This window comes from Bombina bombina, chromosome 1 (genome assembly GCF_027579735.1).
Source record: "Bombina bombina isolate aBomBom1 chromosome 1, aBomBom1.pri, whole genome shotgun sequence".
In the NCBI taxonomy this organism is placed as follows: Eukaryota; Metazoa; Chordata; class Amphibia; order Anura; family Bombinatoridae; genus Bombina; species Bombina bombina.
The window spans coordinates 653,921,619-653,939,119 of NC_069499.1; the positions used below are offsets into that span (position 1 = coordinate 653,921,619).

General features: G+C 38.0%; 1 protein-coding gene across 1 annotated transcript in view; it reads left to right on the forward strand.

The window, feature by feature from the left end:
- The window catches only part of STAG2 (stromal antigen 2), an 848,979-nt gene that overhangs the window by 638,759 nt on the left and 192,719 nt on the right, over window positions 1-17,501 (forward strand). The window contains exons 26-28 of the mRNA XM_053699120.1: window positions 6,160-6,299; window positions 6,507-6,608; window positions 6,959-7,107. Coding sequence (XP_053555095.1) covers window positions 6,160-6,299; window positions 6,507-6,608; window positions 6,959-7,107 — 391 coding nt within the window. The remainder of the gene's footprint in view (window positions 1-6,159; window positions 6,300-6,506; window positions 6,609-6,958; window positions 7,108-17,501) is intronic.

A 17,501-nucleotide genomic window follows, 5' to 3' on the forward strand; every position in this document is an offset into this window, starting at 1 on the left:
CTTCTGAAGCTGTTTTTGGTAGAAAAGTACTTCAGGCAGCTGTTTCAGTTTGAATCTTCTGCTTATGTTTTCAGTTTTTTTCATTATAAAATTTAAACTTTATTTTGGGTGTGGATTATTTTTCAGCGGAATTGGCTGTCTTTATTTTATCCCTCCCTCTCTAGTGACTCTTGCGTGGAAAGATCCACATCTTGGGTAGTCATTATCCCATACGTCACTAGCTCATGGACTCTTGCTAATTACATGAAAGAAAACATAATTTATGTAAGAACTTACCTGATATTCATTTCTTTCATATTAGCAAGAGTCCATGAGGCCCACCCCTTTTTGTGGTGGTTATGATTTTTTTGTATAAAGCACAATTATTCCAATTCCTTATTTTTTATGCTTTCGCACTTTTTTCTTATCACCCCACTTCTTGGCTATTCGTTAAACTGATTTGTGGGTGTGGTGAGGGGTGTATTTGTAGGCATTTTTAGGTTTGGGAAACTTTGCCCCTCCTGGTAGGAATGTATATCCCATACGTCACTAGCTCATGGACTCTTGCTAATATGAAAGAAATTAATTTATCAAGTAAGTTCTTACATAAATTATGTTTTTTATTTATTATCTATTGACTTGCATTTTAGTGCTGTGTTGTGCTAACTCTTAAATAACTCCACAGGTGTGAGCACAATGTAATCTCTATGGCCCACATGAACTATCTGTCTCCTGTTGTAAAAAGCAAACAAAAAAGCATGTGATAAGAGGCTGTCTGTAGTGGTTTAGAAATTTAGAGGTTTAAATGTTATAAAGTATATTATGTTGATTATGCAAAGCTGGGCAATGGGTAGTAAAGGCATTGTCTATCTTTTTAAACAATAACAATTTTAGTGTTGACTGTCCCTGTAAGTGATGCAATTCTTTTATATCTTCTGAGTTGTCAGATACTTCTGCAGCAGTATCTGACTGTAAAAGTAGTGGATGCTAAACCAAACTTTCAGTAATTGGAGAATTGTCAACATAACTATAGGAGCTCCTAGATTTGTGGCTTTTCATGGTTGCCGCCTGGACACGCCCCCTTGCAGAAGTTTTCTTTTTTAGGTAGGCAAAAAGAACACAACTGCAAACAAAGTATAGAAAAGTGATACTCCCTCCCCCCCCCCCCCAGTGTTGAACTACCCAAGCCATTGTCATAGCAACCATCCCAACAATGTTATCAGTACATATGTAAATTAGAAAGGTTACATGTAAACAAAAATAAAACAAAATTCCTTTCACAAGAAAAATGAGGAAACAGGCAGTTCATATGTTCATATGAAACTCCCAACGCAAACCAAAAAATAGCATAATGTAATTTTGCAGGTAAATAAGGGAGGCATATCTTTTAGACAGTATATATATTATTTACAAAATGAGTGAATGCATGGTCTTAGTAATAAGCTTATAAATGTGCAAAAACCTGTATGAATGTTTACTTAAAGGAACAGTCTAGTCCAAAATAAGCTTTCATGATTCAAATAGGGCATGTAATTTTAAACAATTTTCCAATTTACTTTTATCACCAATTTTGCTTTTTTCTCTTGGTATTCTTAGTTGAAAGCTAAAACTAGGAGGTTCATATGCTTATTTCTTAGACCTTGAAGGCCACCTCTTTTCAGTATGCATTTTAACAGTTTTTCACCACTAGAGGGTGTTAGTTCATGTTTTTCATATAGATAACACTGTGCTCATGCACGTGAAGTTATCTGGGAGCCAGCACTGATTGGCTAAACTGCAAGTCTGTCAAAAGAACTGAAATAAAGGGGCAGTTTGCAGAGACTTTAGATACAAGATAATCACAGAGGTAAAAAGTATATAAATATAACTGTGTTGGTTATGCAAAACTGGGGAATGGGTAATAAAGGGATTATCTATCTTTTAAAACAATAAAAATTCTTGTGTAGACTGTCCCTTTAAGGCTGAGAATATAACTTGCTAAATAAATGTGGTTATTGACTATTAAACGGTCAATAAATACAGTAGAACTGCATAATCAAGTGTGTAACAAAAAATGCAATAGCACTGTCGCTGAAGTTTGAATGAAAAGTAGAATTTTAATGACAAATTTCAAAATTTATTTCAATTTGCTGGACCCTATCATGTGACAGCAATTAGCCAATCACAGACTCATACATATACACTGAACGTTTACACACAGTTGGAAATAAATTGGAAAGTTGTTTATAATTGCATGCACTATCAGAATCATTGCACACTAGATTTTTCTTTGCATAAATGTTTTGTAGACATTGTGCTGATTTTCAGATTCCAAACCAATCCCCAAAGTTTGATGTATACCGATGTCTACAGGCTACAGCTTGCTCCTATTTGTGTAAAGGATCTTTTCATATGGAGGGGGGGTCTGCTTTTCATGCTTTCTCAGACCATTTCAGTGGGTGTCACAGCCAACCTCATCAGTAGTGCTAAATGTGGATCTTCTAAGTGTGTGTGGTTTTTTTTTTTTTTTTTAAGATTTTATACTGGATTTGTATATCCGTTTCTGTGCATATTCTTCTTTATAGTAGTGTCTATTACATGCTGTTATGTGTAAATTGGTGTATACTGTCCTTTTTAAAGTTTATCTTGACTTTAGTATCCCATAAAGGGAAAGGAAATACAAAATTAAAATTAAGGTTGCAAGAATTATATAGAGCATTCAATTTTAAGACATTTTTTAAAATCACTATTTTGAAATTGCCTTTGTTCTCTTGGTATCCATTGTTAAAAATACTCACATATCCTACACTAGTGGGAGCTAGCTGCTGATTGGCATCTACATATATTTGTCTCTTGTGATTGGCTAACTATAATTGTACAGCTAGCTGCCAGTAGTGCAGTTTACCTTCCGCAAAGGATAACAAGAGAATGAAGCATATGTATTTAATACAAATACATTTGAAAGTGTTTGCATGTTCAATAAAAATCATGAATGGAAGTTTTGGGTTTTCTTGGCCCTTTAAGTTGTAAAATAACAACATCGGCTTTATGCTGAATTATACCAGTAGTATCATAACACACAAGACTGTGTGTGACTTTCTGTTATCATTAAAGGGACACTGAACCCAATTTTTGTTTCTATCGTGATTCAGATAGAGCATGCAATTTTAAGCAACTTTCAAATTTACTCCTATTATCAAATTCTTTTCATTCTCTTGGTATCTTTATTTGAAATGCAAGAATGTAAGTTTAGATGCCAGCCCATTTTTGGTGAACACACTGTGTTCTTGCTGATTGGTGGGTAAATTCACCTACCAATAAACAAGTGCTTTCCATGGTGCTGAACCAAAAAATAGCTTAGATGCCTTTTTTTCAAATAAAGAAAGCAAGAGAACAAAGAAAAATTGATAATAGGATTAAATTAGAAAGTTGTTTAAAATGGCATGCTCTATCTGAAACAAAAAAAGAAAAGATTTGGGGTCAGTGTCCCTTTAAATAAAAACAGAACAAAATATAACCAAAAGTAACCAGTATTTGAGTTAGAGGGCTAAAGCAAATAGGGCTGTGTATGTCTGTCCTGTTATCATTGGAATATAAAGAATAGAGAAATCCCTTATATATATATATATATACTATACATGGTAAATGAACTTGTACACAATTGTAAGAAGTTCATGTTAATAGTGTAGAGCAATCACAGCAACACACATAATATACTATGTTATTTAGACAAACCCACTCAAAAGATGTAACAGGTGGTGTAATACATTTGTACAGATGGACTACAATTATCATGTATCATTAAAGTGTATGTTTCATCATGTCCTTCTCTGGTCTTTTTATCCAACATTTATCACATTCGCAATGTATATTTCCTAGTTGGGAGTAATATTAAATTGTTGCTTCTGTAAACCATTTTATCCAAATAATATTTTCTTGAGGCTTGATAGATACAACTAATTTATCACAGATATCTGCGTAAAATTGATTAAATAAGCTAAACATAACAAAAAAGATATATGTGATCTAAACAACCCAAGACCTATTTATGTTGCTTAAAGTCTAGATTAGTAATAGTTTGTAGTATAATGGTAAGCAAGGATTGAAATAGAGGTGTAATATGAATTTAAATGGTGATGTTTCTCCAAATGGGTATTAAACAGTAAATACATGCTAGGCACAATGATGTATTCGAAGCATAGATTAGCTTTAGAATAATATGTGATTTTTTTTCTCAATTATATTAGTTGTTTAAATATTGACAAATATAAGTGTTAAGGTTTTGTTTCTATAAAATACTCTAGTTTCTATAAAGTAATGGGTGCCACCATTATTTAACTAGTTTTCTTTTTATATTTGTTGCTTAGAGCAGTTATAGACCAAGATAAATCGGGCAATAAAATAGTTTGTGCAAACAAGGTTGTTTGGAAATACTTAGATAATCCTATGTTTCACACATCTTTTGTTTAGACAGTCTCTCTTATTGCCTGCTTTATATCTGTCTCTAATTATCCTCAGTAAGAGAGTGAAATAAGGGGGAACTTTAGTTTAAACACACGGAGCCCATAACTCAATGCATTTTCATTGTTAAATTACTGGAAAGGAGGTAAAAGTTGTTTTTCAACTTCACAAAATGAAACTTTTTATATTACAATCTCATACTGTTAAATATACATTTAAAACCAATATGAAGCTTAGTAAATAGGGTATAGCTTAAAGGGATATAAAACCCCAAAAGTTTATTTTGTGATTCAAACAAGGCATACAATTTAAAAAAACCTAAAAAAAAAAAACTTAAAGGGACAGTATACACTCATTTTCAAATAACTGCATATAATAGACACTACTATAAAGAATAAGATGCACAGATACTGATATAAAAATTCAGTACTGTTTAAAAACTTACTTAGAGGCTCTCATTTTAGCTCTGCTGGAAAGCCCACTGCAAGTGGGAAATATCAGTCACTCCCCTCTCCCCCTTCTTTTGCATATGAAAAGACCCTTTACACAAACAGGAGCAAGCTGGAGTAGGAAGCTGACGGTATTCTCATAAAACTTTGGGGCTTGGTTAGGGGTCTGAAAATCAGAGCAATGTTATTTAAAAATAAGCAAAACTGTACATTTAAAAAAAAGAAAACTTTATGGGTTATATAAATAGATCTACAAAACATTTATGCAAAGAAAAAATGAGTGTATAATGTCCCTTTAATTTTTGTTCTTTTCATATTGTTTGTTAAAGACATACCTAAGTAGATGTCTGGAGCACTGCATTGCAAGCAATAGTGCTGCCATCTAGTTCTCTTGTAAACAACTAACATTCTTGCAAAACTGCTGCTATATAGTGCTCCAGACATGTTCACCACTTCCGAGTCTACATTGCTGCTTTTCAACAAAATATACCAAGAGAATGAAGAAAATGTAAGTTGAAGGGATATTAAACTCCCATAACAAGTGTAATGAAAATATAACACACTGCAATATACATTCATTATCAATATTGCTTGTTTTTCCTCTGTTCCACTTATAGAGAGGCTAGTGCTGAAACAAGCCTTTCAACCCACTACGACTGTAGGTTCTCACAAGACAACCTGCACGCCATATTTAACAAGCAGTAGTCATCAGACCGCTGCTTCCCTTATCTTTCGCCACCTCTGAAGTGGCGAAATTCAATCTCCGTGTTCTAGTGCTGACCAGGGAGATTGACAGCTCCTGCCCGCGCATGATTGGCTGTGCGCAGGCAGGGGGCGGGATTGCACGCAAACGCAAAATAGCGCTCGTGTGCAATGCTGAATTCCACCAGGGGAATTCAGCCCACCAGAGGCACATACGCACCCCTGTCTGCCTCAGCTTGATAAATCGCCCCTTAGTATCTACCTCTTTGACAAGCAAAATCATTGTTGGAAACAGCATTGAGGTTACATGGTACGTTAGCCGTCTTTTTTTGTATGCTAGAAATCTTGAATTTTTGCTTGCACAAAAATTTACATGCATCAGGCTGCCTCGCAGTAAGAACATGACTGTGTCACATAAATCTCAGAATAAATTAATAGCTATTCCTTAGTTTGAATGACTGATTCAGTATATCTGTGATTGTGAACTTACTTTAATTTTTGTGATTTCACTGTTACTAACAGCCAAGTTTTGAATTTCATGTATAAAATGTTTGGTTTTTTTTTTTTTTTTTTTTTTTTTTTTTTTTAGATGGTCAACAAGATGATGAAGCCAGTAAAATTGAGGCTTTGCACAAAAGAAGAAATTTGCTTGCAGCATTTTGTAAGCTCATTGTTTATAATGTTGTAGAAATGAATGCGGCAGCAGATATTTTTAAGCAATATATGAGAGTAAGTGCCTTTGTTTTACTTTTTGCTTTATTACATTATTTTGCTTTTTTTTTTTTTTTCTTACTTAAAAGTCAAATAAAAAAATTCTATTGTATAAACTTTTCTATTATAATATTGTTGTTATCCTAATAATTTAGTGCATATTTTATATATAGTGTAAGCATGTATTTATTCGCCTAACCGTTTTTTTTCATATTTACATTTTAGTATTATAATGACTATGGTGATATTATCAAAGAAACAATGAGCAAAACACGTCAGATAGACAAAATTCAGTGTGCAAAGACACTCAATCTTAGTTTACAACAGGTAAGTATCATTAACCTCTCCCTATCGTATTATGTTTATGTGCTAAGAGCTCATCACTGCTGATGTTTCAGAAATGTGTAGTGTATCAATCTAATTGTTGAAGAACTGTGCAATCTAAATGAAGTTTTCTTATATATATATATATATATATATATATATATATATATATATATATATATATATATATATATATAAATAGATATAAATTTAGTGCATTCTTTTGAAAATAGAGTAAATTATTTTGTTTGTATTAGTATTTTTAATGTATTGTTATGGCATAGATTTTTCAACCAGTCTCAGTGGTAAAAAAAAATTATTCTAAAAGTGTTTTTTTTTTTTTTTTCCTGCAGCTTTTCAATGAAATGATTCAAGAACACAGTTATAACTTTGACAGGTCTTCTCCATCGTTCAGTGGTATTAAAGAGCTTGCACGGCGTTTTGCATTAACATTTGGACTTGATCAGTTGAAAACCAGAGAAGCCATTGCAATGCTACACAAGTAAATTTAAAAGGAAAAAAGATTTAATGTGTTTTCTTTTTGTCCTCATCTTAAGCTGAAAACATGGCTGGCACACAGTAATAATTTTGACAACAATAATGTAATAACAAATTTATGAGATAAGGAAAAAAATTCAGCCTATTTTGGGAACATTGGGATGCATATTTGTGCAATTATTTTTCTTTCCAATGGCATGGAGAGTCCACAATTACATTCATTACTGTTGGGAAATTCAACACCTCGCCACCAGGAGGAGGCAAAGACACCCCAGCCAAAGCTAAAGTACCCCCCACTTTCCATACTCCCCCAGTCATTCTTTGCCTCTGTAACAAGGAGGAAGCGAAGATGGTGCTCTGAAGCAAAATTTATTTGTCTTTTAATGGGTAGTTTCCCTTCAAGATAGGACTGGGGTTAATACTGTGTCCATGTAAATCTCTTAGAAAGTGTATTGGTAGCTGTTAGCTGCTGGATGTCCCAAAGAACTTCTCTGTCCTCCTTCCAGCAATGTGCTAACACCCCACATGGCAACCAGAGTTAGTTTACACTGCTTTCCTCTCTACTTCAGGTCCCTGTCAGAAGTCTTCAAGAGGCTGTCAGACCTGGACGTGCTGTGTCTGCCCCACAGCAGAGGCTCCAAATGTAAGTGTATTTTCCTTATACAGGGAGGAGTTTGAATCTCCTGCATTCCTTATCCCGAGCCTGGGGACATAATTATCTATCCCTTTCCTAGATTTATTATTTTTTGGGCAATTCTTTAATTCCCAGTGCTACAAGTAACTGACAGATCCGTTGTTAGGATTGTTTTCAGCTAGAGTTATTGAGTCTATCTTGACTTAGATCCGCTATGAATGACAAGGTGTTAATTATTGAATTCAATAGTGTTTTTAACAGTTTTAAGCATCGCTATGTAGCGCAGTTAACTTGTCAATAATCTTCATATTTATTAACGCTGCAATAGCGCCACTTTGTTGTTTTGAGCCTTTTTTACTTCAGATTCTCCTCTCAGGAAGTCACGTGATAACGCAGGCATCGCTTGCATTCCGTTTTTACTTTTCTATAGAGGTGGAAAGAATAGTCAGCGCGGTAGTCTGCTTCATACCGCTTTTAGAAAGGATGATACTGAAGGACCTTTTCGTTATACACCAAATCTGGAGAGCATTTTTTGAGGGAGGTTGGTGAGTTCTCCCCAGTCACTGCTGGGGTGTATATAAGTGCCATTACTAAATAAATTTAATTTAAATACATTTATTTTGTATTATTTCCATTCTGACTGTGAGAAAACTTTCCTCGATATGGAGTATAGAACAGATTTGGGAAAAAGTTTCTTTTTTTACAATTGGGGATAAATGTTTATATTGTGAGGAGGCTCATATGATACCACCTGCACAATTATGTTCCTCTTGCTTGTCCTCCATGTTGCAGTCAAAATCTAAATCTTTGTCTGATGTTTCTAAAAAGATTAACCCTTCAGAGCCCTCTACCTCTCAGGACTCTGTTGCCCTTGATATGCCTCAACTTTCTCCTCAGTCCCCATCCCTTGTTGTTGCACCGGCAGTGCCCTGCAGCTTAACTCAGTCTCTTTCTGGGGAATTTTTTTTACCAGTAGACTTTGCAGCCCAGCTTTAATCTGCTGTTTCTGCTGCACTTTACCTATTGTAGGTAAAAGGAAGAGAAAGGTTAAACATGTTTCCTCTGATGTAGGAGTCTCTTCTAACACCAAGGCTCCGTTGGTCAGTTTATCACAAATCTCTGAAGATGACCATACCACAGCAGCCTCTGAGGGTGAGATATCTGACTCTGCTTTGGACAGCCCGGTAGAGTCAGATGAAGTTAATTTCAGATTCAAACTTGAACACCTTTGTTTATTACTCAAGGAGGTGTTAGCTACCTTGGATGATCTGGAGCCTAAGCCATATGAGGCTCCAAAAAAATTCAAAACTGGACAGAGTTTATGATGAGCCCTAGACTCTGGAGGTCTTTCCAGTTCCGCATGTCAGACATCATTTCTAAGGAATGGGAGAAACCGGAGTTTCCTTTCTCTCCTTCCCCTAATTTTAAAAGAATGTTTCCCGTTTCTGACTCTATCCTGGAGTTATGGAGTATTATTCCAAAGGTGGATGGTGCTATCTCCACCCTGGCTAAGGGAACTACTCTCCCTCTGGAGGATAGTACCTTTAAGGACCCCATGGATAGGAATTTGGAGGGGTACCTAAGGAAAATTTTTAATCAACTTAGTCTTATATGGCAGCCGTCTGCGTGTATTGCGGCGGTCAATGGAGCCGCCATATACTGGTGTGACTTTATCTTAATTGATTTTAGAGCAGACTCCGAATAGGATTAAGGCTTTGAAGATCGCCAATTCCTTTATTTGTGACACTAATATGCAGCTTGTCCGCCTGAGTGCAAAGTCCTCAGGGTTTCGCAGTTCTATCTTGCAGGGCCTTATGGCTAAAGTCCTGATCAGCAGACATAGTTTCTAAGTTGAGACTTCTTTCCTTACCCGTTGAAGGAAAATCTTTATTCGGATCTGGTCTTGATCCCATTATCTCCATGGTGACTGGAGGAAAGGGGGCCTTCCTTCCTCAGGATAAGACGGCTAGATCAAAGGGTCGTCAGTCTACTAATTTATTTCATGTAATTGGCAAGAATCCATGAGCTTGTGACGTATGGGATATACAATCCTACCAGGAGGGGCAAAGTTTCCCAAACCTCAAAATGCCTATAAATACACCTTCCATCACACCCACAGCTCAGTTTTGCAAACTTTGCCTCCTATGGAGTTGGTGAACTAAGTTTGTGCTTGATTTTTATGATTTGTTCTATGATAAGTGCTTCTAAGCATTCTGAAGCCCAATTCCTCTCCAAGTACAGTGTTTGTCAGAGGGATGTGAAGAGATTCTTATGGTTTTTCTCACAGAATTATTTTCAAGGGTTCTCTGTTATTGGTCTTAGGGATTAATCTCCTACCTCCCTTTTCAGATCAACAATATACTTTTATACAATTACCTCTGCTGATAGTTTTCAGTACTGGTTTGGCTGTCTACTATATGTGGATGGGTGTCTTTCGGTAAGTATGTATCTTTATTTAAGACACTATCAGCTATGGTTGGTGCTTTATGTATTTTTATAAAGTTCTAAATATATGTGTTTACTTATATTACCCATGAGTCAGGTCTATGTATATTTCCCTTTGCAGTCTAGCAGTTTCAGTATGGGAATCATGTTTTAGGAAATAATTTTTTTTAAATATTTTCTTACCTGGGGTTTAGTCTTTTTTTCCCCTATTAGACTGTTTTTCCTTAAAAATTTGCAGGCAAATCTATGCTCGCGAAAGCGCAAAATGCTGTTATTTATTGCGTCATTCCTGGCGCGAGAATTTTTTGGCGCGAATGTGCATCTATGATGACGCAAGTTTGTCATTTCCTGCGTCTTAGTTGACGCCAGGTTGCTTGGCGCGAAGTTGTCTGTTATTGCGCAAGTTGCGTCATTTTCAGATGTTTGTTGGCGTCAAAAATTGTTCTTATACTTCCTTTTGCGTCATACTAAAAATTTTGGTTTTATTTTACCCCACTTCCTATATGCTCCTTGCCTTCTTCATGCTCAGAGGGCTATGCTATTTGTTTTTTTTTGCCTGTTTTAGCATTTGCATTTTTTCCCTTTCCCGAAACTGCTATATGAGGAAACAAGATATTTTTATTTAAATGTTATTTTTTCTTTTACATATAACAAGATTTCTCAATCTGATCCTGTCTCAGAAGCTGCTGTAGGAACGTGCTGCCTAAACATAGTTCTACCAAAGCTAAGTGTATCTGTTGTAAGCTAGCAGAGATTATATCTCCGGCTATAGTATGTAACAGTTGTCATGATAAGCTTTTGCATGTCGAAAATGTTTCTATTAGTACTAGTACAGTATCGGTTGTTCCTTCAACATCTAATGTACATGATATCCCTGTTGATATGAAAAATTATATTGCTGATGCGATACTGAAGGCTATGTCTGATATTCCGCCTTCTAATAAATGTAAAAGGTCTTCTAAATCTTTTCATGATGCTGATGAATTGTGTAATGACCAACAACATACTGATATATCCACTTCTGATGAGGATCTCTCTGACTCAGAAGATCCTGCTTCAGATATTGACATTGATAAATCAACTTATCTTTCTTCTACAAGATACGACAAGTCCACGGATTTCATCATTACTTGTGGGATATTATCCTCCTGCTAACAGGATGTGGCAAAGAGCACCACAGCAGAGCTGTATATATAGCTCCTCCCTTCCCCTCCACCTCCAGTCATTCTCTTTGCCTGTGTTATACTAGGAAGAGGTAAAGTGAGGTGTTAGTTTTATTTTCTTCAATCAAGAAGTTTTTTATTTTAAATGGTACCGGTGTGTACTATTTTTTCAGGGGGTTATAGAAGAAGATTTCTGCCCTGAGGTTGATGATCTTAGCAGCTGTAACTAAGATACACTTTGATTCCCACAAGATTTCTGAAGGTAACATAAGGACATCTTCAGTGTGGAGAACGGTTTCATGCTTCAAGCAGCATTAAGGTATGTGCAGCCCTATATTTCTGAAGAGACTTGATATATCAGAACTGGCTGGCATTTATTTCCCTTTAAGGGAATGAGGTAAGCAGTAGACCTTTTATAAGTGACATAAGGGCATGATAAGACACTCTGGGAGAGGCATAAAGGCAGTAAAACGATTGAGCTATTTTTTTATTGTATAACCTGCATGACTTGCTGGGATGTGTTTGGGGTGTTTTTGTGTTCCACTTAGCTTGTGAGCAAAACCGCTTCTCCATGCGGTTGTGTTTGGGCCTACTCCGACATCGGCCATAAGGGGCGGGGCTTGTTTTCTCTCGCTCAGATGCGCACTTCCTTCTGACAGAGAAGCAGGAAGCTGTAACTCCGGTTGCTCCTGGACAGTGGTCTCTGGCCTGGAGTGTTGGCTAATCATTCCAAAGTACCCTGGGGGCAGGTAGGCGCCACAGTAGAGCTGTGACGAGGTGCAGAGGGTATTTTTGTGTAAACTATTTTTTTCACTTTAGAGCCTTATTTATCCCCTTACTCATGGGTTGCAGTAATTTTTGGATAAACCAATAAGTTTTAGTTAATTTTGGAGACAAATTAACGTTATTTAAGCAATTTTGGAAAAATTGTTCACTTTTTCTTTCTTAATAGCGCAGTACATGTTTTTCAAAAATATATTTGAAGCAATAAATAAAGTGTTTAAACGACTTCTGTGGTTATTACTAGTCTGTTCAACATGTCTGACATTGAGGAATCTCATTGTTCTATGTGTTTAGAAGCTATTGTGGAACCCCCTCTTACATTGTGTACCGCTTATACTGAAAGGGCCTTACATTGTAAAGACCATATTTTAGGTAATAAAAGTGTGCCTAAGGATGATTCTCAGTCTGAAGAGAATCAGGATATGCCATCCGATTCTCCCCTAGTGTCACAACCTTTAACGCCCACACAAGCGACGCCAAGTACCTCTAGTGCATCTAATTCCTTTACTCTGCAGGAGATGGCTGCAGTTATGTCAACTACCCTGACAGAGGTATTATCTAAATTACCAGTATTACAGGGTAAACGCAGTAGGTCAGGTATTAATGTGAATACTGAATCCTCTGATGCTTATTAGCTATTTCCGATGTACCCTCACAGTGTTCTGAGTTGGGGGTCAGGGAATTACTGTCTGAGGGAGAGCTTTCAGACTCAGGGAATGTGTTACCTCAGACAGATTCGGACGTTACGTCCTTTAAATTTAAGCTTGAACACCTCCGCCTGTTACTTCGAGAGGTTTTAGCGACTCTGGATGATTGTGACCCTATTGTGATACCACCAGAGAAATTGTATAAGATTGACAAATATCTAGAGGTGCCTACTTACACTGATGCTTTTCCGGTTCCTAAAAGAATTTCGGAAATTATAAAAAAGGAATGGGATAGACCAGGTATACCGTTTTCTCCCCCTCCTAATTTTAAGAAAATGTTTCCCATATCAGACACCATTCGGGACTCGTGGCAAACCCTCCCTAAGGTAGAGGGAGCTATATATACCCTGGCTAAGCATACAAGTATACCCATCGAGGACAGTTGTGCTTTCAAAGACCCTATGGATAAAAAGTTAGAGGGTCTTCTAAAGAAATTATTTATTAATCAGGGTTTTCTTTTACAACCTACGGCCTGCATTGTTCCAGTAACTACTGCAGCAGCTTTTTGGTTTGAGGCTCTGGAAGAGTCTCTAAAAGTTGAGACTCCGTTAGATGACATTTTGGATAGAATTAAGGCTCTCAAGCTAGCTAATTCTTTCATTACTGATGCTGCTTTTCAAATTGCTAAATTAGCGGTGAGAAATGCAGGATTTGCTATTCTAGCGCGTAGAGCGTTATGGCTCAAATCTTGGTCTGCTGATGTGTCATCAAAAACTAAGCTTTTAGCTATTCCCTTTAAAGTTAAGACCCTTTTCGGGCCTGAATTGAAGGAAATAATTTCTGACATTACTGGAGGCAAAGGCCATGCCCTACCTCAGGATAAGTCTGTTAAGATGAGGGGTAAACAAAATAATTTTCACTCCTTTCGGAATTATAAAGGAGGACCCTCTGCTTCCTCTTCCTCCACAAAGCAGGAAGGGAATTTTGGCCAATCTAAGTCAGTCTGGAGACCCAACCAGACTTGGAATAAAGGTAAACAATTCAAGAAGCCCGCTGCTGCTACAAAGACAGCATGAAGGGGCGGCCCCCGATCCGGGATCGGATCTAGTAGGGGGCAGACTTTCTTTCTTTGCCCAGGCTTGGGCAAGAGATGTTCAGGACCCCTGGGCGCTGGAAATAGTGGCCCACGGTTATCAATTGGAATTCAAGGATTTTCTCCCAAGAGGGAGATTTCATCTTTCAAGATTATCTACAGACCAGATAAAAAGAGAGGCGTTCTTACGCTGCGTAAAAGACCTTTTTACTATGGGAGTAATTTGTCCCGTTCTAAGATCGGGACAGGGATTTTACTCAAACCTATTCGTGGTTCCCAAAAAAGAGGGAACTTTCAGACCCATTTTACACCTCAAGTGTCTAAACAAGTTTCTCAGAGTCCCATCGTTCAAAATGGAGACTATACGAACAATCTTACCAATGATCCAAGAGGGTCAATATATGACTACCGTGGATCTGAAGGATACTTACCTTCATATTCCTATCCACAAGGATCATCATCAGTTTCTAAGGTTTGCCTTCCTGGACAAACATTATCAGTTTGTGGCTCTTCCCTTCGGGTTGGCTACAGCACCCAGAATCTTCACAAAGGTTCTAGGGTCTCTTCTGGCGGTTCTCAGACCGCGAGGCATAGCAGTGGCGCCTTATCTGGACGATATTCTAATCCAGGCATCAGCGTATCAACTGACAAAATCTCACACGGACACAGTGTTGTCTTTCCTGAGAACTCACGGTTGGAAGGTGAACATAGAGAAGAGTTCACTAGTTCCACAGACAAGGGTTCCTTTCTTGGGAACTCTGATAGACTCGGTAGCCATGAAAATATTTCTGACGGAGGTCAGAAAATCAAAGATTCTAAATACTTGCCGAGCACTTCAGTCCATTCCTCGACCATCAGTGGCTCAGTGTATGGAGGTAATCGGATTAATGGTAGCGGCAATGGACATCATTCCGTTTGCTTACTTTCATCTCAGACCACTGCAGCTGTGCATGCTCGGACAGTGGAATGGGGATTATGCAGATTTATCTCCTCAGATAAATCTAGATCAAGAAACCAGAGAGACTTTTCTTTGGTGGTTGTTGCCGGATCATCTGTCCCAGGGGACTTGTTTCCGCAGACCCACGTGGGTGATAGTGATAACGGAAGCCAGCCTTCTGGGCTGGGGTGCAGTCTGGAATTCCCTGAAGGCTCATGGTGTTTGGACTCAGGTGGAGTCTCTACTTCCAATCAATATTCTGGAACTGAGAGCAATATTCAATGCACTTCAGGAGTGGCCTCAGTTGGTTTCGGCCAAATTCATCAGATTCCAGTCGGACAACATCACGACTGTGGCATATATCAATCATCAAAGGGGAACAAGGAGTTCCTTAGCGATGATAGAAGTATCCAAGATAATCCGATGGGCGGAGGCCCACTCTTGTCATCTGTCAGCATTCTACATCCCAGGAGTAGAGAACTGGGAAGCGGATTTTCTAAGTCGACAGACCTTTCATCCGGGGGAGTGGAGGTGTTTGCCTCACTGATTCTCCGATTGGGGCAGACCGGAAATGGATCTGATGGCATCTCGACAGAATGCCAAGCTTCCAAGATACGGATCCAGGTCGAGGGATCCTCAGGCCGAACTGATAGATGCCTTGGTCGTTCAGCCTAGCTTATGTGTTTCCACAATTTCCTCTCCTTCCACGCGTGATTGTTCGAATCAAACAGGAGAGAGCTTCAGTAATCCTGATAGCGCCTGCTGTGGCCACGCAGAACTTGGTATACAAATCTAGTGGATATGTCTTCTCTGCCACTGTGGAAACTTCCTTTGAGACAGGATCTTCTCATTCAAGGTCCTTTCCAACATCCAAATCTAATTTCTCTGCAGCTGACTGCGTGGAGATTGAACGCTTGATTTTATCGAAGCGAGGATTCTCTGATTCGGTCATCAATACATTGATACAGGCTAGAAAGCCTGTCACTAGAAAAATCTATCATAAGATATGGCGTAAATATCTTTATTGGTGTGAATCCAAGGGTTACTTATGGAGTAAAGTTAGGATTCCTAGGATTCTGTCTTCTCTCCAGGAAGGACTGGAGAAAGGATTATCAGCAAGTTCCTTAAAGGGGCAAATTTCTGCTTTGTCCATTCTGTTTCACAAACGTTTGGCAGATGTGCCAGATGTTCAGTCTTTTTGTCATGCTCTATCTAGAATTAAGCCTGTATTTAGACCTATTACTCCTCCTTGGAGTTTGAATTTAGTTCTTCGTGTTCTTCAAGGGGTTGCGTTTGAACCCATGCATTTCATAGATATTAAATTATTATCTTGGAAAGTACGGTTTTTGGTTGCTATTTCCTCTGCTCGAAGAGTTTCTGAGCTTTCAGCGTTAGTGTAATTCGCCTTATCTCATTGTTCATTCCGATAAGGTGGTTTTACGTACTAAACCTGGATTTCTTCCTAAGGTTGTTTCAAATAAGAATATTAATCAGGAAATTGTTCCTTCCTTGTGTCCTAACCCTTCCTCTAAGAAGGAGTGTATGTTGCATAATTTGGACGTGGTCCGTGCCTTAAAGTTTTACTTACAGGCAACTAAGGATTTCCGTCAATCATCTTCATTATTCATTATTTATTCTGGAAAGCGTAGGGGTCAGAAAGCTACGGCTACCTCTCTTTCTTTTTGGCTGAGAAGTATCATCCGCATGGCATATGAGACTGCTGGACAGCAGCCTCCTGAAAGAATTACGGCTCATTCTACTAGGGCTGTGACTTCCACATGGGCCTTTAAAAACGATGCATCTGTTGAACAGATTTGTAAGGCTGCGACTTGGTCGTCCCTTCATACTTTTTCCAAATTTGATACTTTTGCTTCTTCTGAGGCTGTTTTTGGGAGGAAGGTTTTTCAAGCAGTGGTGCCTTCCGTTTAGGTCTCTGTCTTGTCCCTCCCTTTCATCCGTGTCCTGTTGCTTTGGTACTGTACCCCACAAGTAAGGATGAAATCCGTGGACTCGTCGTATCTTGTAGAAGAAAAGGAAATTTATGCTTACCTGATTAATTGATTTATTCTACGATACGACAAGTCCACGGCCCTCCCAGTCAATTTAAGACAGATTGTAGTTTTTATTATTTACAACTTCAGTCACTTCTGCACCTTTTAGCTTTTCCTTTCTCTTCCTATAACCTTCGGTCGAATGACTGGAGGGGAAGGGAGGAGTAAGGATGAAATCCGTGGACTCTGCATATCTTGTAAAAGAAAAGGATATTTATGCTTACCTGATAAATTGATTTGTTTTACGATATGCCGAGTCCACGGCCCGCCCTGTCATTTTAAGACAGGATTTATTTTATTTTTCAAAACTTCAGTCACCTCTGCACCTTTTAGCTTTTCCTTTCTCTTCCTATACCTTTGGTCGAATGACTGGGGGGAGGAGTTAAGGGAGGAGCTATATAACAGCTCTGCTGTGGTGCTCTTTGCCACTTCCTGTTAGCAGGAGGATAATATCCCACAATTAAGGATGAAATACGTGGACTCGTCGTATCGTAGAAGCAATCAATTTATCAGGTAAGCATAAATTTCCTTTTTTAAGATTGAGTATATTCGTTATTTGTTGAAAGAAGTATTGGTTACTTTGGATAAACGTTTAAATTCTGTTTATAAACCTCCTGTGATTACTCCTGAGGTTGTCCCTGTTCC